Below are 25,629 nucleotides of genomic sequence, written 5' to 3'. Positions count from 1 at the left end.
CTGAAGTGCATGCCTTCTCTGTGACTGATTCCCTGCTGAACATTCGCTCTGTTCCACTTTGTGCACGGAGGCTTCCCTGAGAAAAATATTCTCAAAGCCATATAAAAAGGAAATGTGATTGGGAACCTTTTTTCTTGGTTGTGGCGTGACACTAATTTACTTCCCCTCACACTTCCAAGGCAATTAGCTTTGAAGCTTCTCAGAAACTATTCTTGCCCAAGTCGATAGCTAGCATGGCAAATAAGAATTTAAGCAGGTCCATTGGGCGACAGCTGATAAATATATCAAATGAGGTTACAGTGAGAAAGAGAAACCTAAAAGAATAAAGAAAATATAATTACTTCACCAGTTATGCTGGGTGCCTGGCCCTTCATTACTGCCCAGTGGTAGCGTGCAAATTTATTTCTGATTGCCTGTGAGTTGATGAACACAACACTGCAGTGTTATCCAAACATCTGTGGAAAAATTATGTTCAAAACTTGCCAGATGAAACCGTATAATGTTAACTTATCATCTTTACTGACACTTTGCTCCGTGCAACCACATGTGATGTCATATACCTCTATGCACCAATCAGAATTGAGCAGCTTTGAATCAGTATCAGATGAAAGTTGGTCACTGTCAGTCAAATTTGATAACATCGCACTCATGCTGTCCTGATGAAGAAGGTCAGTCTGAGAGATAAATTTGAATAAATATCAAATAATTTTTTTTTAACTTTAAATTTTGCTGGGCTGTGTCCAACAATTCTCACTGTGAAATGTATCCACCGCACAGTGCCCTCAAAAATTCCCACAATGATGTGAAACACAGTAGCTTCCATGGGAGGCACACTGCTTTCTGTTAACAATCCCACAATTCTACGCCATGACCCACATTTTATATCAATACCCAATACCCCAAATGAGAGACAGACAGACGGAATGAGTCTGGACACAGTCTGGGGCTTTAAGGAAGAGTGCAACTACTCTGTTCAAGCGACGCTAGTCTACCGTTACCAACAATATAAGAGTTATAGTGAAACTTCTGCCTGCTGTGCTTCTACCAGGTGCCCTTATCCAAACTGTCTCCTCAACCAGTATCAAAGGAACGGCAGCAGCTCACCTTTAAGGCGCATATCTCCGACGTCTTCGTTTTTTATTTGGAATCTTATCATTTCAGCATCTTACCAAAGCTCAAGAATATATAATACGTTTTGAAAGAAAACTCTATCAGCAAATTGAAAGCTTTCTTTGAATGGCTCAACTCTGTACTTTTCCATGGCAACACCCTTCCAGAAATTTCAACCACCCACAATGACCTGTTATTGTAATGGAGGGTTTGTGTGTCACAGTGATCTCGAGAGTAATGTTTTTTAGGGAGCCTTATGCTTTTAGTAAGGACACAAGATGGAAACTTGTCTTTTTTGTTCACATAAAATAGCCGAGTCCTCATTTTCGAGGCAAAATGCAATGGCGAAGGATGTGGGTCTAATTCAATCACTATCACATAATGGGAAGGATCTCACTGTCCTACAAGAAAGAAAGACTCCAAAGTGAGGATGAGCTAAATTGTACCTCATGAATTTACTGTGCTCTGGAAATAAATTACTGACTTATTTTGTACAAAATTATTAGAAAAAAGCTGGTTTGTGTGGGCAAATATCTACACAAAACAGACACAGAACTGCTGAGGTGATCATCTTGTACACAAATTAAGCATACACATAATTAAAACATTTATTGCAGTAGCTGTATACCTGTAGAGTAGTAACAAGGATTAACTGTTTCAGTATCTGTGATGTCAAACACCCTCACAACTGACAAACATACTGCGATAAGCAAATCACTCCATCCCACTTAACTTCTTTATACTGTGACATAAATATGAAAGTGCTTTACAAACTGAATGTCTCCTTAATGCACAAATCAACTCTATTCCGACAAAATAAAATGACACAAAAATGATCAAGTTAATTTTTAAAAGCTATATCTTTTAGCATGCTATTCCATTGTGTAATTTGCCTTCCATGCTGTGGAATAAAACAAACCTTTTCAGACAGTGGAATGACAGATGTCCTTTCATGGTTGACCCAATATCTGCACATGCCTATGTGTTTTTCTTTAGTACCAACAACTTGATTTTGTACTTTAATATCTGTGTGATTATGTCGCTAAATTTGGCAAACATTCAATGCATAAGGCATTTGATTATCAGACAGGATACTCTCTGTAGCCAACATGTTCTCGTCATTTAAATTAGCACAATTCAGTGTTTGAAGAAACATCATGAAGGCACAGTGATTAAAGTGTTATCTTAACCTGTGTTTTCTTACATATGGAAAATCATATTCTGTGTGGAAATAATATATATACATATGTCAATAAATTGCAGATACTACTGAGGGATTGCACTCAGTTAAGTCACAATTTGAATAAAATCTATACAGTAATAAGATCAACGTTAGATAAAACATTTAGCCATTTACAAATATATTGCTATTCAATTGTACTGAACACTTTCAAAATCTGTTTATAGAGGAGAGCTTTCAGAGCTTTTCATTTTTATAATGCACATATTGAGCAGTGACATCCTTCATACAAAATGTTTTTTTTAAAAAAAGGTTTGCCTGTGGTTTTGCAGTACTTGAAGAAAATTATTATGAAATATGGGCAACATTGAGTATATATTACGGGATGGAAAATTTCAAAATCAACCATAGGGTTTTTGAATAATTAGGTAAACGTTTTCTTGTTGTACATTATGCCACATTATAGATCTTTGCCCAGCTGAAATCCCAAATCCTGATGACAAGCCATTATGATGACAACAGCCAAGAACTGTCCTATTCACCGTGGTTATTACTGGTACATGATAGTGGTTAATAAGTCTTATTTACAAACACACAGACAATGACAGAATAAACAAGTGTCCACTAACAGTGTTATTAGATCAACACTTTCTGAAATTTAACTCCATTTTCTTTGATTGTGTCGATTAATATAGTCCTGAACAACTCAATAACAACCACACCACAAATATTTGTATATACTGGTCAGCCATGGTAGTTTTTTTTTTCTTGTAATTTGTTTTCATTTTCTCCATTTTCTGCATGTCCTTCCTCCACTTGTCCAAATCACACATGAAGTGGACAGAAAATGTTAAGCTGAAGAAATCCATGGAGATTCATAAAAAAAAAAAAAAAGAGGTTTTCTCTAGAGCGATAGTAAAGTTGAATTGTAGAGAACACAGCATAAGCACTATAGTTTTGTGGCCTACATAGTAAATGTGGCTATCACACTGCAGAAGCATCAACTTAGGTGGGAAGAGATGAAACACAGGAAACAATAAAACAGGAGAGGAGCTCAGGTGAGTTGCTTCATCTGTTTACTGTGTCCAGATGTGAGGACATCTCACAGCTCAGAAGCAAAGTCCGTCTTATAGCTGCTGGTCCTTTGGGCTGTCTGGGCAGGAGGCAGGCTGGCAGGACTTCAGACTCACCAGTGGAATGTCAGCCATGCCACTGCTGGTGAAGTGTCCCTCTCCACTTCCAAACTGCTTCCTGTCACCAAAATGCTCTGACCGACCACTCTCATTTTTCCAGGTTCTGGTCAGAGTATGTCCATTGAGAAGTTTGTCCTTGGGGCCCCACTCCCTCTGCGACCCAAAGCTGGACACGGGTGACTTGGGCTGCTGGTATGTTCCCAATGTCGGGGGCATCCAGCAGTTGTCTGAATGTCCCAGGACTAGGCATTCTTGTGTGCACATCTCCGTAGCTTCCACTAGGCCACGAGGGCCCAGGGGGCCATCTGAAAAAAAAGGGAACAAATGGTTAAAAAAGCATTAAGATTGGCATCAGGAGTGGCATCATCTCCTGTTTAATACAGTCCTACACAAGCACTTAGTTAAGGCTGGAAAAAGAGTGTGATCACCAAACATTCATCTCCGACTTGAAGCACAAAACAGAACATGAATACATGAATCATTTTATTAGACACACCGTTACACCTGCTTGTTGATGCAAATATCTAATCAGCCAATAATTTGGCAGCAAAAGTGCATAAAAACATACAGACATGGTCAAGAGGTTGTTCAGAGCTAACATCAGAATGGGGAAGAAATGTGATCCAACTGACTTTAACCGCGGACTGATGCCAGACGGGGTGGTTGGGGAAACTGCTAATCTCCTGGGATTTTCATGCGCAGCAGTCTCCAGTGTTTACAGATAATACCATGAAAAACAACACTCAGTGAGCGGCAGTTCGGTGGGTGAGAGTTCCTTGTTAATGAGAGAGGTCAGAGGAGAATGGCCAGACTGGTTTTAGCCGATAGGAAAGCAACAGTAACACAAAAAACAATGTGCTACAACAGTGCTATGCAGAGGAGCATCTCTGAATGCGTGATAGCAGCAGAAGACGATAGCTGGCTACAGTGGACCAACTAGCAGACTGAAAAATGAATGAGTTGTGCTTTCGGGAGCTGGAGAGCATAGGAGGTTATAGATCTTGAGGAGGATGAAAGGATGAATGGGTTCTCTTTGAGCACTGTCATTTGAGTCCATAGAGAAATGTACAGTGCCTATATGTACACTGTAAGTGGACTTATACACTGTACACTGAAGTGATGTTGGCTATTCACTCAGTAATTAGGCTACTGAAACAAGCTAACTTTCTTCATATTTTTCTCTTTCTACTTCCATAATTGAATCTCAAACTTTGAAATAATTTATTTTCCTGCAAATGTTTCCTGAAAGTATGAAAAAGGAGAAAAAAAAATCTGTATCAATAGATTTTCAGAGACTGTTTGGAAATCTGGAGTATGAGTTTGACCAACCTAACGTCTGTAGGGAGGCTGTTCCAGAGCCTGGAGGCCGCAATGGCACAAGCTCACTATTTCTTGAGTATAAATGATGGATGTTTCTCTCTTCAGTAGAAATGATTTCACAGTGGAAATTATTCAAACCCCCTTCTCCGAAACCAAGAAACAACAAAAAAAAAGGAAGTTGAAGAGCAATTTGCATCACAACAAATCACCAGCGGGACACTCTAACTCATTACTACCATCTGGCTACTCCTCTGATGAACATGCATCACCATTCAGACATAAAAAAATCAAACAAGTCAGTGATTCAGGTGGTATTTGTTTAAATCTCATTTGATAGAAAAAACATGCATAATTCATGAAATATAAGGCAGTTCTGCCATTTGAAGATTTCTTCTCCTTTGAGTTGGTTTTATTTTCCTTTTTTAAAGAAGCAACCAAATCTGTCTGTGTTTGTATATCAAGCTTCAAAGAGTAATGAATTCATCTGTTTTTGTCCTAAAAGAGAAAATGATAACTATTTGTCGTAATTTGCTCCACAAAAAGCTAATTGGCTGCCAGATTCTGTAACATTTCAAAAGGCTTTCTTTCAAACTCCTTCCTGAACCTGTTTTTCTTCTCATTAATTTACACAATTTACCTCAACAATTTGAGAGCATTTTTATAAAGAGTTAGCTTATTATGGGAGCAAAAAGTCTTATGATGGTTTAAATTCCTTATTTTTGTTAAACTTAACACCACAGATTAAGTAAGCAGTTGTAGATTTAATCATTTTTACATTCAAAAATTATTGAAATAGACTAAATTATTATTATTATTATTGAACATGTATTTCTGAATTTTAAATGGCTACCTGATCTCCATTAAATTCTGTTTTTAAACTATATCAAAAGACTTGCTGTTGTGTGAAAGGCTTGTTAGTGCTGATCCCACTGAGGATCAATAACCAACTCTGCAGCTATCAACTGCATCAGTTGATTGTTTTGGTTTGCTTTCTTCTTGTGATTGATGCGGACGTAAATACAGTTGTGGTTAAAGTTGGAAAGCATTGGTGCTGTCAATCTGACAAACCCAATTGACACAATCGACTACTTTTATAGTGTGTCTACAAACACAGTGAATGTTCTGTTTTACCACACTTACATCAATACAATGAGAATACATTACTTGAAAAATAAACTTCAACTCCATTGGGGAAAAAAAAGACAAAAAATGCTACTTTACTTATTGGTTTGTTTGACATGTTTTTGTGACAGGGTCTTTGTGGGTCATTCATGTGTAAGAAAAAATGAATTGATGTAATTCAAGTTCAATATGAAAATGTTCTCATATTCCACTAAGCTCTGCAGTCTGAAGACTGGGATCTGGCTTTGAAAGCACATTCTGATATATGATGTGAAGAAAGCCGGGGCCCGAGGAGAGAGTCAGTCACTCTTCTGCATGAATGTGGAGTCCATCACAATAACAGGCACCCATAATTGGCAAGTGAGGAGTCTAACCAAGACACACATTATCATAGTTGCATGAAGAACCACAGAGAGCAATAATACACGGTACCCGGGAGACAGCCAGATGAATTCCTCAAATGAGATTGTAGACGAGTGAGTAGACATCTGGGAAGCTGTTAAGGGAGAGAGATGGAAGGAAGGAAAAGGAAAGGCAAACATGTGCATGGTGTGCAGTGTTGAGCTGAGGAACTATTTACAGACCTGCAAATTATGTGACTTTTTGCTTTCTGGATTGTTAGGTAAATGATTATAATGAAGGCATGATGATGGGGAAGTCACTGATCTCATTTTTCAGATTTTTTTTAATCATGGGGTGCTTGAAAAATAAGATTAATTAAAGTTTCAAGCAGCAATTGGGCCATAGCCCCCTGTCCACATTAGTGGGAGCAGCATCCGGGGTGTCTTTACTGGAAGCGAGTCGACACGGGCCTGAATTGTCATGACCATTGGACATTGCCTGAATGAGGGAAATGTTATTGCCAGTCTGGACCACATGGTGATGGAGATGCCTTTTTGGAAACTGTATATACATTTATTTACGTATGTGTTACCTTTGCTTCAATTTCCGTTGTCAGTAGGCAGTGCTTCATAAGTGGGTGATTACTGCTGCAATATATTAACCTAAGGATGCCAGATGTGTATATTGAGCAGCTCATAAAGGAGATAAATATGACTTTTTGTGTACACTATAATTCACAAAAGAACACATGCTAATTACTCTTATTCAGGATGGGGAATTTGGGGCACATTCAACTATGCATAGTCAAATTACAACAGCTTTTACCTCTTTCATAGTGTAACATGAACTTTCACCACGGTACTGCCATTCCACCAAAACTCATTGTGAAGATTTCAAGATATCACTGACTAAATTTAGGTGCATCTGCTGAATCCTCTAGCAGGAGTTTTGTATAGTTCCATACCTGTAAAGTGCCTAAACTGATGTGTTGTCACATGCCCTATGATATCATCATTCAAGGTATTAACTATTCCTTTGCAATTCAATGTAACAATCCTCAAACATGTTCATACATGAAAATGAATGCACAAAGTCCAAACAGGCTGACTTCCCATCAAGCGAAAAAAATTCAAATTTAATATGCTCTTACAGATGAGAGCAATGATCCCACTAAATTTCATGAACATCAAAGGAACTTTATCTCAATCCTAGCGTGCATTGGCGGTGCTATGGAGTCCACTGGCCATGGCTGAGCCTGCAAGCCTGAGTCACCGCAAGACTTTTTTGCAGTTCTGATATGTTTGCCAATTTTCGTAAGTGTTCCAGCATCCCAAACCCCTCAAAAATGTGCAGTACAATAATAATAATCTCTACAAAAGCAATGGGTTCCTTGTACTTTTAGTGCCTGAGACCATTGGGCTCCTGGCAGTTTCATGCTGGGGCACAAATGAAACAGAGTACCTTGACTAATTTGTGAATCCTAGCATATCTGTATGTGCTATTAGCAGTTTGCGTATTGATTACAGCAGAATTGGGTGACTGTAAAGTCTGTCTCTAAGTTTTGTAACAAAGGCAGAGCCAGACATTAATCAACAGCATTGTTTAAATGTGCTTTGCTATTTCCCTAGTATAATAAACATAACCATTTGCATGTAGATTGGTACAATCAGTGGCCCAAGTGGGCAGCGGAGGATAATTTGAATCAGACATTTCCTCTTCAAATCGATGCATACCTGCTGTTTGGGACAATGCAGAGACAAAGTATGATTGAAAGACCACCTGAAGTACACAGCTGATATATACAGTAATATTTTGCATATAATAAGGCCAGTGATTCCCAAGCAGGGAGAATTGTACCTTAGGGGGTATATTGGTATTTGCTATGGAGTATCTGGAAAGATTGTGGCGTAGCCTAGATTAATTCAAAATCCACCTATTTGCGTTTTTATGATTAAAACAAGTTGCCAAATAGCAGTACAATTTGGTTTGAGGTCAATTTTCAGTATATTGTCACAATCACCAATAAACTACCAGCAACAGCAGGCTGACTATACCAGAATGCCAAATATTTCAAACAAAACCAAAACACCGCATAACGTATTACTTGTGCCTCAATATCTCTTTACTAGCTCCAATTGATGGATAGGTAGGTAGAATCCTACCCTTAACAGTGTGCAGTTAACAGTGTGAATATGCTGGTCCATTTACTTGAAAGAACGCTGTATGAGGTAGAACTTCCTCACATCAGCCCTCCTCCCTCTGGAACAGAATTTCTGGTGTTGTAATAGAACGAGTCCAGATTCAGGGTCCGTTTATTAAGCACAGCCTGTAACCTTCCCAGACTCCCACCTTATTAGCCATTGTCTTTTGTTTGTTTGGTTTTTTTTTTTTGCTATTTGTCATTGACTTAATTCTTTTGTGGCCTGACCTACTATTGCCCAGTGTTTTCATGTCCACATAATCAATACATAGAAACACAAAGAGACAAAGCTTTATTTTCATCTTATTTTTTCCTGCACACCTCTTCACAATAACCTTGCCTTTTAATAGGGCTCTGTGATTTAATCTGACTCAAATTGTCAGAAATCGACCATTAAGGCCTATTAGCAGCTGACTTCTTGTGATTATCTTGTGTGAAAGAATATGCTTGTTTGCCTCATTACATTCTGACTTCCCACTCTGTAATCAGAGTGACATCTCATGTTATGTATCACCATTGTAAATAGTTTGGTGATTGAGCATATTGTCAGTGACAGTGTATTTCGTATTTTGATTCTATACTGTAGTCATTCACTGATTCATGCATGGTAATAAAGCTGTATGTGCAAATTGTGTAATCAAGAATCTGTCACTGCTGAAAACTGTGATGCTTGGAGAAGCCCAGAGGGTGTCAAGTGACATCCTGCTAGTCCTGCCGAAACCTTGAAGAGCTGTGGACAGATGATAAGCACCAGCACACCATGCCACTACAACTGTAGATAACAGGCTGCTGGTTATGTACTCCATTGTAAAGCTCTTCGGCAAACAAACTCGTAAATCTGAAGTAGATCCCATCTAGCACAATGAAATATAGAAAATGAACTCTTTTTATGACTTCTGCATGTTGCCTGTGTTTGTATATGCTACTTTTTATACATGATATATGAAAGTAAATACACCTGAATTCCAGCCAAGTCAGAATCTCTACTGTATCTTAACTTTAAGGAACAACAAGTTTTGGTCATGAGCACCAAAATATTGCTCCGAACATAGTTTTCTATCCTTATAAAGACAGTCTGTATCTGTACATTTTGTTAGATAGATAGATAGATAGATGGATAGATGGATAGATAGATGGATGGATGGATAGATCAAAGTAGAGGAAGTGTGACACGGTTGAGGAGTCTTTGATAAATCTATGCAAAACTTTTGCATTTATATGCAAATCCATTTTATTTATGGAATACTGAACCTGAATAAGCTATTTCTTCCAATTTTCTCAAACTGCTATGATATGTCCACTTTTCTTATATATGATTGTGTCAGTACTGATGGGAAACAAAGCAAAAGTTATTACTGCTAAAATAGAAGTTATCTTTTATATTTAAATCTTTTTAAGTGACGGTGAGACACAGAACTGTATCTGTATTGATGTCCACTGTCAAAGAATTTACATCTATCAGTTTAACAGCATGAGCATCAGCAACAGTCATATTCAGGATATTCTGCAAAGTCACAGCTCTTCTACATGGATAAAGCAGTAAATGTAACATTATGTTCCCTTTATTCACACAAAATGGCTTCCACATTGGTTAGTGCTACTTTGTCTGTGCATAGGTTGTTGCTCATGGTTACCATTCTCAAAAAGTCAAGTTTCTCCCTGCACACACACACACACACACACACACACACACACACCACACATACAAGCAAATAGCCAGTGGCTGATGTTTGGTGCAGAACCCCTGAGTGCTTTAAATAACATTGAGGCACAGGTGTTGAGGAATGCAAGGGATTCAGAACTGTGTCAGATGGCGCTGACTTTTGCTTACAGCACTGTGCAAATGCTGCAGATGTCCACAAAGACAGATAACTTAAAGACAAAGAAACCATCAGATTGCCTCCTGATACAGAGTCATTAGGACGTGCTTAAGGCTGGTCTGTTTGATTCTGTGGAAGCTGCTTAGTAAATGTGAGCCGTGAGCAATAGCTGTTTAATGATGGACACTTTGACAAAACCACATTCTGGTGATGTTAGATTTGCGAATGGATCATTCTTTGTGAATGACTCGAGGAGGGACTAGTTAACTCGATTTATAAGTGGATGCACAATCCTGTTTCTGAATGGTGCATGCACAACTGTGCATTAGAGCCGCGATAACGCTCTGTGTCAGAAGTTAACTTGTACAATCGCCACACAACCCCTGGCCGAAAAAAACAGAAGACTGAAACAGACTTCGGCATCAGGTTGTTGGAACTCTCTGAGCTGGAAGTGACCATTAACTCGACTGCCAGGCCGGGGAGCCGATTAACGCTGGAATATTCTTTCAAGTAGCATAGCAGCAATGACAGCCCTATTACAAACAATATGATACAAATAGTCGTAGGCTATTATGCCAAGTTACTGTGGAATGTCAGTGTTTGCTGTTAAATTACCGCAGTATACCACCTCATCACTAGGTTATTATTAACAAATGAATCACTTTTTATTACCAAGCCCACTTGAGCAAACAGAAAATTCATTGTATGCTTTATCAGTCTATATACTCTGTGATGGCTTACTTGCTTGTGGTTATATTGTGGCATTTAACTCTTTTTTTTTTTTTTTTGCTAAACTGAAAAAGCTAAGAGAGGTTTTCAGTCAGCAATTGTGTATAGAACAAAAGAGTCTGACTGAACAGCCATGGTGTGTATGTGTGTGTGTGTGTGTGTGTGTGTGTGTGTGTGTGTGTGTAATAATTAAAAATGTTGAACCAAAATAGTGACTGATGAGTCGACTCAGTAGTAGCAAATCAAACATACCAGGTCACTTGAAAGAACCAGTTTTCTCATCACCACTGCATTTATAAGTCTCTCCTCCTACTCAAAATCCACAGATCACAGAGGTTACAGAGGAGGAGGAATCATCCTCATTTTTTGGCCAGAGGTTGTTTGCAACTATAAGGGAGTATTCTTGTTTTAGTCTGGCGGCTATTACTAATGAGATAACATTTGGCTAATTAATTGGATGCACGCTATCAGTGCTGATGTGCCAGTCCCACACCAACAACCTACAGCCTTCAGAATGGCAAGGGGGATCGGGTGGAGAGGGAGTGAGAGTGATTGAGTGTGGGGGATTTAGTGTCCATGGGGCTTGTTTATTTATCCATGCTGTTAAGCATGCCCAGATGTTGTTATTTGGGGATGAATTAGGCTTTGTTTTGGTCCAGCTTGGAGGCTCAAAGTGCCATACCGCTGTCTCCAGCTGCTGCTCAAAAACCCACAAGATACGTCTGGCAGATTAATTTGCTATGCTTTAAATCTGTTGTAGGCTTTCTCTGTGACCATTTCATCCTGTACTACAAAACATACATACATACATATATCACCAATCCATCACTGTTTACACCAAAGCATATAATGATATACAGTATTATAAACACAGCCTGTATTCATAAACATCTGCCTGACACCAAGAGCAAATATATAGTAAATAGCTTGGGGAAATGTGTGAATTGTATGGTGATGTCCAACAAGGCATACAGCTCCATACAGCTTTGCAGCAAATTTGAAAACAGCCCCTGTGATCTACAGTAAAGGCTATCTGGGGTTGGATAGATATGATAGTGAGCAGAGCAGAACAGAGCAACACACTGGATGCATCCTCAAGAGAATACTAGTCTGGCTGATGGATCCTTTCTAGTGCTCCCTTTGAGGCCCGGCAGCAGCTCCTCATGAGAGGAGATGAAGGGCAGGAGGGAGTCGAAATAGAAAATGAAGACAAAGCTTGAGAATGGAAGTGAAGGGTGGTCAGAGAGATAGAAAAGAGGAATGAGCAAGATGGAAGAGAAGAGAAGAAAAGCATAGAGAAAGGTGAGGGACAGTGAGAAAAACACAAACACAAAGCCTGTCAAAAAACGGCCGTCATTTACATAATTTCCATGATCACTGAAAAAATATTATTGGCTTGGAACTGACTTAAAACTTTTCTTAGATCAATTGTAATTCAAATATTCAACCCAAGGTACTCTCCATTGGACCCACACATTTTTCCTGTTAAAAGTATTGTTTACAGCAGGGTATGTGAGGAGATAAGTGTGCCGCGGATGTTGCTGTGATTTGTAGTGGAAATGAACTTGAAAAAATATGATTTGCATTTTCCACTCTTTTTATTTGTCAAATAAGTCACTTGATTTATTCAAGAAATATGCACTGTGCAATGCACATACCACACACTGTATATAATTGTCCTGCATATCTATATGGTGTATCTACTGATAAATATGTCTACAAATGTAGCATACATATTCATTATTAAGTACTCACTACTTTGTGGAAGCACTACCGGTAGCAGTCACAGGTTGGAATTTTCTCTTAAATGCCTTTATCACCATGTATTTTGTGTAGACACTTGTTTATTTCTCTAATATTTGCCCTGCACCAAAGGGTAAAGGTGGCATCATTATTCCTGATTTCAGAAACATTCTAAAGTTGTAATTGTACGGTAGCACTGCCTGTTGCCAAAATAACCTACAACACTTGTAAACTGCATGCGGTCTGACAGCCCATGCTACCACAAGATTTTAGTCTTTTGATCAAAATGCATCAGATCATTTGGCTAACAGTATTCACATGTAACACAACTAATTATTTCGTTATTCTAATTCCACCTCGATAACAGTCTTGATTATAGGGATTCAAGTTTGTAGCCATTATGTCAGACAAAGCACCCATTCTGATGAGTATTTGTCTTTTTTTTTCTTTTTTTTTTAGTGAGGAGGGCTATAAAAGTAATCCAAAACATATTTGCGCTGCTTACTTTCCTTTCACCCCTACTGCTCTCTTCACTCAGTGTTTCTCTCAAATATCCACTGCACTGCTCTTGGGGTTAACTTCACATCCACTATAAGTGGAATATTCTATCAAAGTTTTTGAATTTTTGTAAAGTAACATTAAAAATGTAACAGATTTTTAAGGAGTCAGTATTTTTATTTCTAAGCTTATTTAAAAGCTGTCATGGTGTTTCCTCTATATGGACTAATGTTTATTTATTTATAGAGTTGTTGCTATTTTCAATAGGACACAAGATATATAAGTCAGTGACAACAAGACTGTATTCTCAAAGCCATTGCCTTAATTCAAACTCTACATATTAGATTCTACTACTTTAAATAAAGATACAAGTTAATATGGCGTGAATCATATAGGCTACTTTGAGTTCCTCGGTGCATTAAAACTATCTGGCCTCTCATGCTTAGGGAAGAACCATAGGTTTGTCCTGAATCAGATATTGTGGACAGGCCACAGAATCTGCAGAGCAGAGTGTCAGACGTGCTGCAGAGAAATAGCACAGGGCCGCTCAAAAAGACTCTGACCTCTACTGTACACCGCAAATTTCATTTGCAGTTCTGGGTCATGCCACCACCACAAGTTCTTAGGTGACTCCAGCCTTTTAGGCTGCAGCAGTGAGGAGGAGTAGAGGACACTGGCGGAGAGTTTTTTTTAAGTTCGAGCAATAAAACCATCGGTTTAACAGCTGGAAGACAAGAGAGCTTGTAATAGCATATCACATTTTTTGGCCCCAATCCAGATCAAAACACATGGAACCAACATTTATTTGTTTATATATATATATATATATATATATATATATATATATATATATATATAGTTGCATATTTTTGGTGTCTGCATAATAGCCATTTCATAGACCTAAAATTATGTGAGAGCCCAGTAACTATGCATTTAAAAATATGATCTTCATCATAGTTTTCCTTTTTAGGGTCCCTATTCTATATTGCTTTGTATAAAATCTCTGGAGAGGTGAGTGTCATTATGGATCTGATATAGCAGAAAGGTTGAAAAAGACTCCCACACAAACAAATTAAATACCTGACAAATGCAGCTAAAATGGAACGCTGACACATATCACACTCAAAATGCTGTGCATTAAGAAATGGTCAAGTGTCTTAATTGAGCTCAGTGGGGAGATTTTGACAGCTGGCGTGCTTACAGCAAACAAACAAAATATCCAAAATGGATTGCCCTTTACTTAGCCCATACCAATCCATCAAGAATGTTTGGATCAATCCCAATCCCAGGTATCAGCTACTGACATACGTACTTGTAATGGATTCTTAATTTTTGTTCATTTTTTTTCTATGAGTGAGACACAAGCAGCTTACATTGTGTCAGTAAGCACAATGAAAATGTGGAGATGCTGCAGTTGCAGACATGTCTGAATTTTAATAGTAAGAACAAACTGTATTGTGTTGATAACAAGGAGGAAAGGTGCGGAGAAGAGCAGATTAGACTGTTGTCATGGGGCTCTGGTCCTTTAGTGCATGCTATAAACTACCTATTCTACCAATTTAGGAAGACCAGAACACTGGTCTTTGTGTTGGTGTGCTGTAGAACAACAAAAGGTGCAGAAAGTAAGGTTGATTAACAAACTGGTGAAAAACTGCTGCCTTGCTTGGAGGCACCAGCAAAAGGGATGATGGGGACTCTACTGTAGAAAACACCTTCCACCCCCTCCTTGGTGAGATGAAGCAGTACAGAACATCTTCTCTCTTCCAAAGTTGCGCCTTCAGCTATTAGACTGTACAATGCTTTGGGACCAAACTACTAAGATCCAAGCCGACTAGGAGGAAGGCATCTGTACTGCACTGCAGAAACTCAACAAACCGCCATGTTCTGCTGGCTGCTATTTGTATGCACCAGAATCCAAAACATTTTAGCCTTTTGCAATCATGTTTCTGCGTATTCCTCCAGGTTCTCTGCATGAGTTGGTCCATATTGCAATTTCACTATAGCAATGTTGTTGACATTTAGATAATACAGTGGTATTGTGAAGATAATACACACATTTTTTTTTTCTTCATACAGTAACTGTGTGCGAGAGCATTTGCAAAGAGGACAGCTAGGAATAAAAATCACCAAGGTTTATTCATTTGATATGGTGTATTGTTGCTTATAACAACGGTTTTCATAACTTCTCAAGGCAATTTGTAGACTTACAATACAATTAACTTTTAATATACAACATTTTAATTTTCTTATTTGATGAACCAGAATACAATAGAATAGAATAATAATAGCCAAAGTATAGGATATCAAAGAAAAATGATTAAAGTTTGTATGTTCATTGTGCATTGGTTATTTAAGAAAGGACAGTTAAGAAAGGACAGTTAAGGAACTGTTGCAGCTATGTCTGTGACAGTAAGTGAATTTCCAAGCCAGCAGTGATACAGATTTTATACCTGAAAGGGGCCATTGCTATTATTACACATTACATTATATTGAGATAAGCATATCCCTAATGCTGTTACTCCATTCCCTGAGTTGGATCAATGGCATAGTCCCTGCCAAAACTTCATTTATTAAAATACAACGTCGACACAAAATCAAAGAAAACTTAAAGAAATTATTTAAAGTTAAAAAAAAAAATACTTCAACAAAGATACATTTTCTGTCTGTTAGTAATTCGCATTTGTCTCGTACGTTTCTGCATGGCAAAATAAAGATGGCAACACAGATTTTCAAAACACATTTTAAATTGCTGTTTGACACAGCTCAGTGCAAGTGCTCAGTCCCCATGACAACAATAGCCATGTAAAAATGATTTCTTCTCCCTCTCTAATCTTCCACTGCATTAGACTCAGCCACTGACCTTGTAATCTAATTTCTGTTCTAAGTCACTGAGTATGCCTGCTCATCTCAACAGTGGATCGAATACATTTCTGGTCAAAGACCCTCAGTAGCACTGATGATAACAATAAGACAGATATAAGAGAACTGATTCACTTTTTACACTTGCGCCTTATCTATTTTTCTATTTATAATAATGATATTTATCTAACGTGCAGTGTTTTTTGCTCACACTGCACTGAACAAGTGAAGATTTGGAGAAGTGGAAATTTTTATCTGCAATTGGCTTAAATTAATGCTCTTGGGACCATGATTATCCATGCCAAATTTCATGTTAATGCCTGGCCAAAGTACAACACTGACTACACCATGTCATTAGTGTGGTTGAAAAATCAATAAATAAATTTTTAAAAAGTCTGCAACCTCTTGCCTAGAACACACAGATATACACAGAGATACACACAGTTAAAAAAAAAAAAAAACACCCAGATTTCGTTAACAGCCTCTATGTTGACATTTGAGAGATGAGGAAGAGATTTCAAATTCATTCAGTCATTGTGAGCTTGGTGTGACTGTGATGGTGAAAATAATTTTAGATACAGATTACGATCACATTGATCTCATAAAACACTGCACCATGACCGCAATTCACTTTCCATATATATACGCCCGACACCAGGAAATCCAACTGTCTAAATGAGAGAAAATAATGACTGCAAGCATGTTCCTCGGTGGTTTGGACCAATAGCTTCATTTTAATCTAGAAGGAATGAGAAGATGATAAATTGTGCATCAGTGCACCTTACTATGAAATAACATTCATGGATGTAACATATAAGTTTATTGTGTATTTAACTAAATGAACAAATCTAAGGGACGTGGACTTTTGTGGTTCGGCAACTGGTTACAATGTAATAATTCAAAATAACTGATATTCAGCTTTGGATGTTTTGAAACAATGTTTTTTTGGAAACTACAGCTTTCAGTAATCTGTTTTCTATGGTACTTCAAGATGATTTGAGTTTCTTTGTCGGATTGCGAACTGCAGTTAAGACCCTGAAATGAACAACTTCACTTTTAAATGTCAAACTTCCAAATATATTCGCTCAGTGTATTGTATAATGTCATATTTAGGTGCAGTTTTCAGTGATGGTATGATGAAATTGTATGCCACCTCTGTCTGTGCTATATGATTACACTGCCTTTCTTATTGGCACTAAATGTTACTGGTAAAATGACTAAATAGCTCTTGTAAATTAGTTATATATGAGCATGATTTATTGGAGACACGGTTGACCCTTGTGGTTTACCATAATGCGTGCAGTTGGGCCTAGTATAGATTATGGTTTCATTTTATTGCTTCACTCAGATACCATATCACAAAATTGCTAATGTCCCCTTTTACTATAAAAAGATGTGAATAATGCATTATACATTTTGCTGATATCAAAGATATCTTCTCACTACACACTATCACTACACACTCAATTCTATTCCAGTTAAAACAAGTTGTATTTTAATAGACCTCAACACCTTTTTGTGTTATTACTGATTTATTTTAAAGAAAATAACCAATAATAGTAATTATCTCCAATAAAAGTTCTCACTATCATCGCCTCTAACAGGATGCAATTAGCAGCTTATGCTAAAGAAATACCTGTATGACTTTCAGAGGATTTTACTATTTTAGGATTTATTCAAATCCCATTTTAAATAAATGTGCCCCGTTGTCTGTATGCCCTTCTTCTGGATTCACCCAAAACAGCTCAACAAAGACTATGCAGAGTCTGAATGAGCATCAAGGACGGGTAAATGGCCTGTAGCAAAAAGCAACAACAGTGTCACAGTTATGGTGCTAGGTATTCATAAAATGATTTGGAGTATTTTTCCAGGCATGTACTCTTCCAGTGAAGCCCACACATGCAGTCATAAGCATTATGCATTAGCATAAAGAGGAAGGGAACACAGCAGGTACAGTAACTGCTTACTTGCAGAAGAACAGTACAAGGGTAATAGGGGGAAAAATGGAAAGTGTGAGAGGTGAGAGAGAAAAAGGGTGAGAGAGAAAAAGGGTGGAAAAACTGAAACGGTTCTACACTGAAGTAGTGATGGAGAGACATGTAATTCTCTGTGTTGATCATTACCTTGAGCCTGGAGGAATTTGATAATAAAACAGAACCTTGTTAATCCCTCGAGAGCTCTGTAATTGCAATGTTGAGGTACATCTCCTCACTGTTAATAATTGTAATTTCAGAGCATGCTCTGCCTACATATACATTTATTCATAATTACCTGAGGGAAAGGATAGCGCCTTACTGTCTATTAAAAGTACACTGAATTAAATGAATGTAAGGTATACCTGAAAAATGTAGCTTGTAAAAAAAAGAAATCTCTGTTTCAAGGCATATCGATTATGCACCTATGCCATACTATTTGAATAATGTTCCGTATAAATCTAGCCCCCTCTGTTTTCAATGACCTGCAAGCTATGTGCATGTATGCCATCAACAGTTTATCAGTACATGTTTATTGTGTTTTGCTGCTAAGCATAAGCTGGTAGCACAGCTTCATCGTGTCATGTAGTTCACAGCCATGTCTACCTGTTCAGTAAGCAAACGTGTCAAAATTTACAAGTTGTTCAGGCATTAAATTGGCAGTAATAAAAAAACAATAGCACCTCCTCCTCAACACTGAGAACCGTCTGCCTCGTCCGCAGTGGTGTTAAGGTGTTAACACAAAATGGTAGTTATATATTTGAGGGGAATGGATCATCTGAATTGATGACAATACCGTGTATTCAGTTTAGTATAGAATATTCAAAGTTGTTTAACGGCTGTGCATTGTATAATGGACAAATCCATGTTAAAGTGTTGCCAGCTTTTATGCATACCCAGTTAAAAAAAAAAAAACCCTCTCCTGATGTGTCTTTCCCACTCACAGCGTGTATATGAGGAAATGCTGAATCTTCACCGATTTGATTGATATAGACTTAATGAGGGAAATCAGTGAGTGATAATGTCTTTTACAGAGTCATCACATTGCGGAAAGACATGCCACATTTCTACTTTCAGCTTATAGAAAACAAAACAAAGCAAAGCGAGAACAAAAAGAAAATACAAGCCCGCTAATGATAACATGAAATGTGAATGATAGCCATATGCATAAATCTGCTTTGTGAGATGGTGGGTGCACTGGGAGGAAGTGGAGGTCAGGGCCTGGCAGAGACCCCTGTTGGGTGCAGGTGGCGAATAACTTCTGTCAGCCAAGTAATTAAGTGTCCATCACATCCTTGCAGGAGGGCTGTGCAACCCAAAAGCCTCCTCCAATCTCCATCTGTGAGAAAGACTGGAGCTACAATATGGCCCTACATATGATCAGTATATCTATACCAACCCATGAAAGACCCATGGAAAATATGATATAATCTGAGATATATACTGCGTAGGTGTCAAAGAGAATATAAATGTATGCTTTTATGTAACATGTTCAAAGTATAAATAATGAAAAAAAAGTAAGAAAAGAAAAGATACATGTTTATTTTAGTATTAGTCAGAATTGGTGGTGAACAGCAGTCTGTGAAGAGCATTTGCTTTTCCTTGCTTTCTGACTGTAATTAATTAGTAATTATATGGTGTACTGTAGTGAGCTGCAGTATGCATTGGTGTTTATGCTTGATCAGATACACAAGACTGCATGATTGTGACAAAGCTTTTCGCAGAAGAACCTGAACATCTGCTTTTGAAGGTTTTCACCTTTAATCAGAAACTCCAAGTTTCTCAAGGTTAATGTTTGGAACATCGGCTTACATATTGATGTATTTCATTGCACTCTAATATGAGCAATAACCAAAAGGAAATCTGATTTATGGTCAGAATTAGTATTTAATGTCAAAATATGGCTGTCAGTACATTGTATGAAAGCACAGCGCCACAAAGTTGCTATAGCTTAAACTTAAATTAGAGAGACGAAACATAACAGGACCTGTAACTTGTAAAACAGAGGATTGAATGAAAAGTAATGATTCAGCGTGATAAGCATGAACATGGATTTAACTGATGTGGTTTCTGACCTTTGATGACGTTCCTGAAGGCAAAATGCCAAAAGGAAAAGAAAAACATAACTATGTGAAGGTGATCTATTGCAAATCAAACACTGGCTGTACGCCAAAGTTGATGTTGGCTATGAAATGTGCTTTCTATTGCATGAAAAACATATTTCATTCTTGGCTTCGACGACGTTTATCATGATTGCTTTGTAACAGGTGAAACAGTGACAAACTCATGTGACATCCAGCTGAAATGTAGTACAACAGTTTTCTGACTGTGTAGGTGTTGATATGTGTGGTTACTCAGTCTTAATGTCGGAACATGTGTGAAACTAATTTGTTGTTTTTGAAGATGGCGGCAATTAATCTCTCAAATGACCTGGCTAGATTAAATGAGAAGAAAGAGAGGATGCTAGGAAAATAAATGCCAGCATTAGGGAAGAAATTACAAGATGACCTTACTGAACAATGATTTATGGATTCCCTAGTCAAGCAATTACAGCAGGTGATACCTTTGAAATTTCAAACCATGGAAATTAAATTTGCTCCTTTGCAAACTGTGCACTTGTCAAGGACATTTAAACTGTTACCTACATTGGGAGGCTCCTCTGCAGTCATCTCTCTTCCTTTAGCAAATCACTCAGCGTTCAGAGTGATAGAGCATTTACGGGGATGGACAAAATAATGAAAACACCTAACAATATATGAGTATCAAATACCTAGAGGGCAGTGGAGTTCAAGGTTGTAGATGTCAGGCATGTATGAAAAGTCCCCTTAAATAATTGCAAGTGGTTAATACACCACATTTTCTGGACACATGACCTTGCCTTCAGCAAGCACAACCAGTATATAAGCAAACTGGTAGTATTTATTTTTCTGATGATTATCACAAAAAGAAAACAATAATAAAAATAAAAAGTTGTAGTCACAGTTTGGATGAAATGAAACCATCTGGATTAGTTAAAAAAATAGATGAAGAATTCATCAGAACTAATGTATCCCAATGTTTGTTTCAAATCTCAGCACTGCGAATTTATTGCTTCTTACAACAGGCTCTGCACCTTACAGTCGATTTTCAGTGCTTACTTGCCATTGTCACATTTCACTATAGTATGACCTTATATTTTACCTGCATTTGAAATTATAAGCCTTTTTTCATTTCTGTCGTTTCTGTTATTGAGGCACTTATACAATACTAGTAGAATTCATTGTGCTTTCAGTGTCTGCTGCCTTTCGGTTTCACCATTTTTGATAAAGAAGACAGATCATAGAAACCTTGCTATTTTGAATCATGTTTGGAGGAAACAAATCAATCAAACTAATCTCGGGGATTATGTTCTCTCATTGGCTCTCTGAGGGAGTGATGATAAGAGAATATTTTTATTATGCTGCCTTGTGTAACTGCTTAGCATGGAGGTGCTCGTAAATCCTTACATCTGTGCCTACCATCATGACTCTCCCATGCCACTCCTGTTGTAATGGCTCTTTCTGGCACACAGCACTGCAGAACATGGAACGTGAGGATGAAAGCAGAGTTGCACACCACTCAGGTGCATATGGAGCACATGTCTCAGCCCCTTCATATGTCACCAAAACATGAAAGTACAAGGCAGATGAACATGGCCTTTCAGTGGTAATTAAAACCCTAATACTGAGCTGAAACAGGTTAAAAATAATTTGGTGTACCGACATGGTTGAGACTTTGAGAGATTTGCATTTCCAATTTATATTATATCAGTTATATTATACTGATATATATTTGCAAAGCTGGTCCTTTAAGTGCTATTATCCAAGACAGCTGGCAGCAGTAAGTTCACAGTAAATCTACTAAATTAAATTTGATTGCAGAAATGCATTCTGTTTACTTTCTTAACATGGTTTTCTATCGAACATAAAGTAACACAGTGTAAAGCAGGTATTATGATGGCAGCTGTTTTGCACCTGTTTAGCACCATCAGGTAGGTAATTATAATAAATGTGCTACTGTATTAAAAAAAAAAAAACATCATGTAGCTGTATGATGTTTCAATGCTAGGAAGTTGTGTGTGGATGGATGGCAGTTTTGTTTTATTGTGAACATCGCTGCACTTACACAATATCAATTCACATAAGTGCAATTTTTATATATTTACATTACTTTTTATTTTCAGTCAATGGCAAACAGTAACTTACTGGATACTAGTAACCAGCTATCCAGAGCAGACCATCCCAAGTAATTGTTAAAAAAGTAGATTCAAAAAATAGAAAAGTTTTTGTACATCCCACAATTCTGCATTTGCCAATTTCTCAGACACTGAACGTTAGCCTGGTAGACATGGTTACATATTTGAATTGCAGGGACAATGACTGAAACATTTTTTTTATTAACCAATATTTTAAATTATATGGTTTTGATACTGGCAGCATCAAGGTTATGTCTCAAAGGCTATTAAATTTGGAGAGACTGAATAAGAAATTGTTAGAAGTAAGGTTGAAATATTACAATATTTTATTTACTTCTCTGCACTTTTCACAGTACTATTGCTTGCGATCATCTTCTGTATTTCCTAAGTAATCTCTTTTTGATGAAGAGTAAAACCAGATTGTTTAAGGCATGCCTTATAAAATTGTACAAAAAATATATATATATACTCTTATTTTGGAAAAATAAATGACAGCAAGAAAGCCATCAGCAGTTGACGTAGTGAGGAATAGCCACCAAATTGTAAATGGCACTCTGTCAAAACCCATTCCTACTCCGGTCCTCTCAGTCATTGGACATTTGATGAGTAGCTTTGTCTGTTCTCTTCTCAATGTCAAAAAATCAGCAGGCACTCTGACTCTCTGATGGGGTCAAAGACCTCTGCCGCTGTGAGAGGGTGACCATGTTGAGTCGAGGACACGCTCTGTCATCACACAAAGACACACAGACTCACATTTCCTGAGACACAAGTGAAACAGTATTAGCAGTCAGTCGCGCATTAAAAAACAAAACAAATGATATAGAAATCACAAGAAAGTAATATTTAGCCAGCAGCCAGACATGTGGTGTCATTGCTGTGAACGTCTGCAGTTGTTATTTTTATCCTACATTTGAATCCTGTGACACATTCAATAATGCAAAGCTGAATTCACTGACAGAGGAGTGGATATGAAAGGAAAGACATGTATGGGCCATGAGCAGAAACAGTGCCAGCGGCCTCATCATTTCATTTCCTTTAGCCCATCTATAAATGGCATGCATTTTAATCCTTTTAATTATGGATCCTCACTACAATTACCTCAAATTAAATTACTTTGCAAACCTCAGAAGGATACATAGCTAACTGAGAAGAAGAGGATCATTCTGCTAGGGATTTAACCTCTGTTTCTGTGTGACACATTGAGCTATCACCCCCAACTCCTAAATCCAACTCCATATGGAACTGAAATATTGAGAATGCCTAAAAGCCCATACTGTACCCATTCTAGAACCCAATCAGCCCTCAAACTCTTCCAAATCCCCTCTTTCCCAGTCCTACTCTATTCATGGGGCTATAGAGATTACAGAGAAGAACCCTGCCTGGCAGGCATGCCACACTTAAATAATCTCTGGGTGAAATCCCAGTGTTAATGTGGGGTTTCTGGATCATGGCACTGCAGTGTGTTGCAGCGCTCTGTGGCACTCTGGTCGCAGATGACGGGCATGCACCAGGAGGCAGAGGATGTGGAGGGAGAGGGGGGAAGAAGATTAGGATGAAAGACAGGAGAGGAAGAAAAGTGAAGAGGGAGAAGGAAATAGAGAATAGGGAGAGAGTTAAGAAAGAGAATACAACAATGTGGCACGCAGCAATGGAACAGATGAAAAGAAGAAGCAGGGGAGACATAGAGGGAATAGAGGGGAGGAGAGAGATACCACTGTGGAGGCGAGATAGTCCCCTGAGTGGGCCACAAGAAGCTTGCCAAGGTCTAAATGACATTACTCTGCATGTTATATACTTCATGGCCTTGGGTGGGTGTCCCATGTGCCAAGAGATGCATAAAATCCTGACTGCTATTCTTACCCTTCACTACAGCTGACCCATAAACACGTTCATATCACACTTGAAGCATGGCATCAAACCAAGTATGCTCAACATGGAAAATGAATTAATTACTTTATGTTTCAATTGCAGCGCAATAATTGCTTTAGTCCACAGGATAACCAAGAAAGTGAGAAGATAACATATGCCAGTGAAAACGACAGCATAATTACAGGATTAGTGTAGGTCTTAAAGACTTCATCTTTCACAGATACACATGGAAGGAGAAGAGGGAAGAGAGAGACAGCGAGACAGGGAAGAGAGAGAGAGGAGTTTTTCTGAAGGAAGAAAATATTGTTCTTTAACAACAAGACACTGGTAAATAAATGTAGCTGCAGAGAGCTCTTTTTGCATGCTTGCCTTGCAAAATATCCGTGCATGATCCTGAATCCTGCACATCAATATAATAATCAAAAGAATAGCACAGAGAAGCCCACAGGCTCTGTGCTCGGCCTTCACCAACCACTCTCCATTTTTGATGGTAACCTCGTCATTACTTCATCACCTGGCCTTGATTCTTCCCTCTCCTGTCTCTCCAGTGGAATGAACTTCCCACTCAAGTCAGGAAAGCAGGGTTACTCATCAAGAGCAAAAACTTGTCTGTTCAAAAGATACTTCACACCACCCTTTGCCCCCTGAATGCTACATGACTAAGTGAGGTGCTCTTCCTCAACCTGCCTACAGTGTGCTCTCAAAACTTTTAAGCAAAAAGAACTGGAGTCATATTCTTCTATCACTCATGCACATTGTAGTGGCACATGCATATTTCTGTTCAAAGTAGTGTCAAGGCATTATGGTGCTGGCTTGATGGTGCTTAAAATGTTTGTGATTCGGGGAGGAAAAACTCATACTACTCTTGAAAAAAATGACAGCAAATGTTTTTTTTTTTTCTTCCACCAAATGATTTAGCGGTGAATTATTAATTTGGTCTTAAATGCCTTTAACTATTGTGGACAAAGGGTCAAAGGTAGAACAGTTTGAGCAGGATAAAAAGCGACATGGGTAGAATGTCCTGACCAGCTGAAAGCAGGAGTAATTAAGAGTAAATAGTAAAACATGAGGCTGTGTCAAGGCCTTTGACACTTCTAATTGCATTTATTTAAGGACTTGACCTCTCAGTGCCAGGAAAATTCATTAGAAGGTAGAGCAGCCTGAATATCCAACAATGAATGTCAAGAGTTTGTAAAGAACACAAGGTTTTGTGTGTTTGTAAGAGGTGGAGGGGCTGGCATGGACTGTTGTGTGTGGGGAGGCAATGGGGTGAGGGGAACAATCTGTACCAGTTAATTAGCACACACAAGGGGGCATCAGGAGAGTCCTGTCTAAATCCTTCCCTTCATCTCATGCCACCACAACAAGGCCTGCTAGATTAACCTGCACTTATTATCATTTCAGCCAACGGGGCCATCAATACACAACAGTGCAGGACAGCTTCAACTAAAGCAAGGG

At 38.2% G+C, this 25,629-nt stretch overlaps 1 protein-coding gene across 1 annotated transcript in view; it reads right to left on the bottom strand.

The window, feature by feature from the left end:
• Positions 1 to 3,349: 3,349 nt before the first annotated feature.
• Positions 3,350 to 25,629, bottom strand: part of LOC139205106 (protocadherin-9) — a 187,547-nt gene continuing 165,267 nt past the window's right edge. Inside the window, exon 3 of the mRNA XM_070835214.1 lies at positions 3,350 to 3,788. Coding sequence (XP_070691315.1) covers positions 3,418 to 3,788 — 371 coding nt within the window. The 3' untranslated portion in view covers positions 3,350 to 3,417. The remainder of the gene's footprint in view (positions 3,789 to 25,629) is intronic.

Source organism: Pempheris klunzingeri, chromosome 1 (genome assembly GCF_042242105.1).
Source record: "Pempheris klunzingeri isolate RE-2024b chromosome 1, fPemKlu1.hap1, whole genome shotgun sequence".
NCBI lineage: Eukaryota > Metazoa > Chordata > Actinopteri > Acropomatiformes > Pempheridae > Pempheris > Pempheris klunzingeri.
The sequence above is the reverse complement of the archived record's forward strand: the minus strand, read 5'-3'. Positions and strand labels throughout refer to the sequence as shown.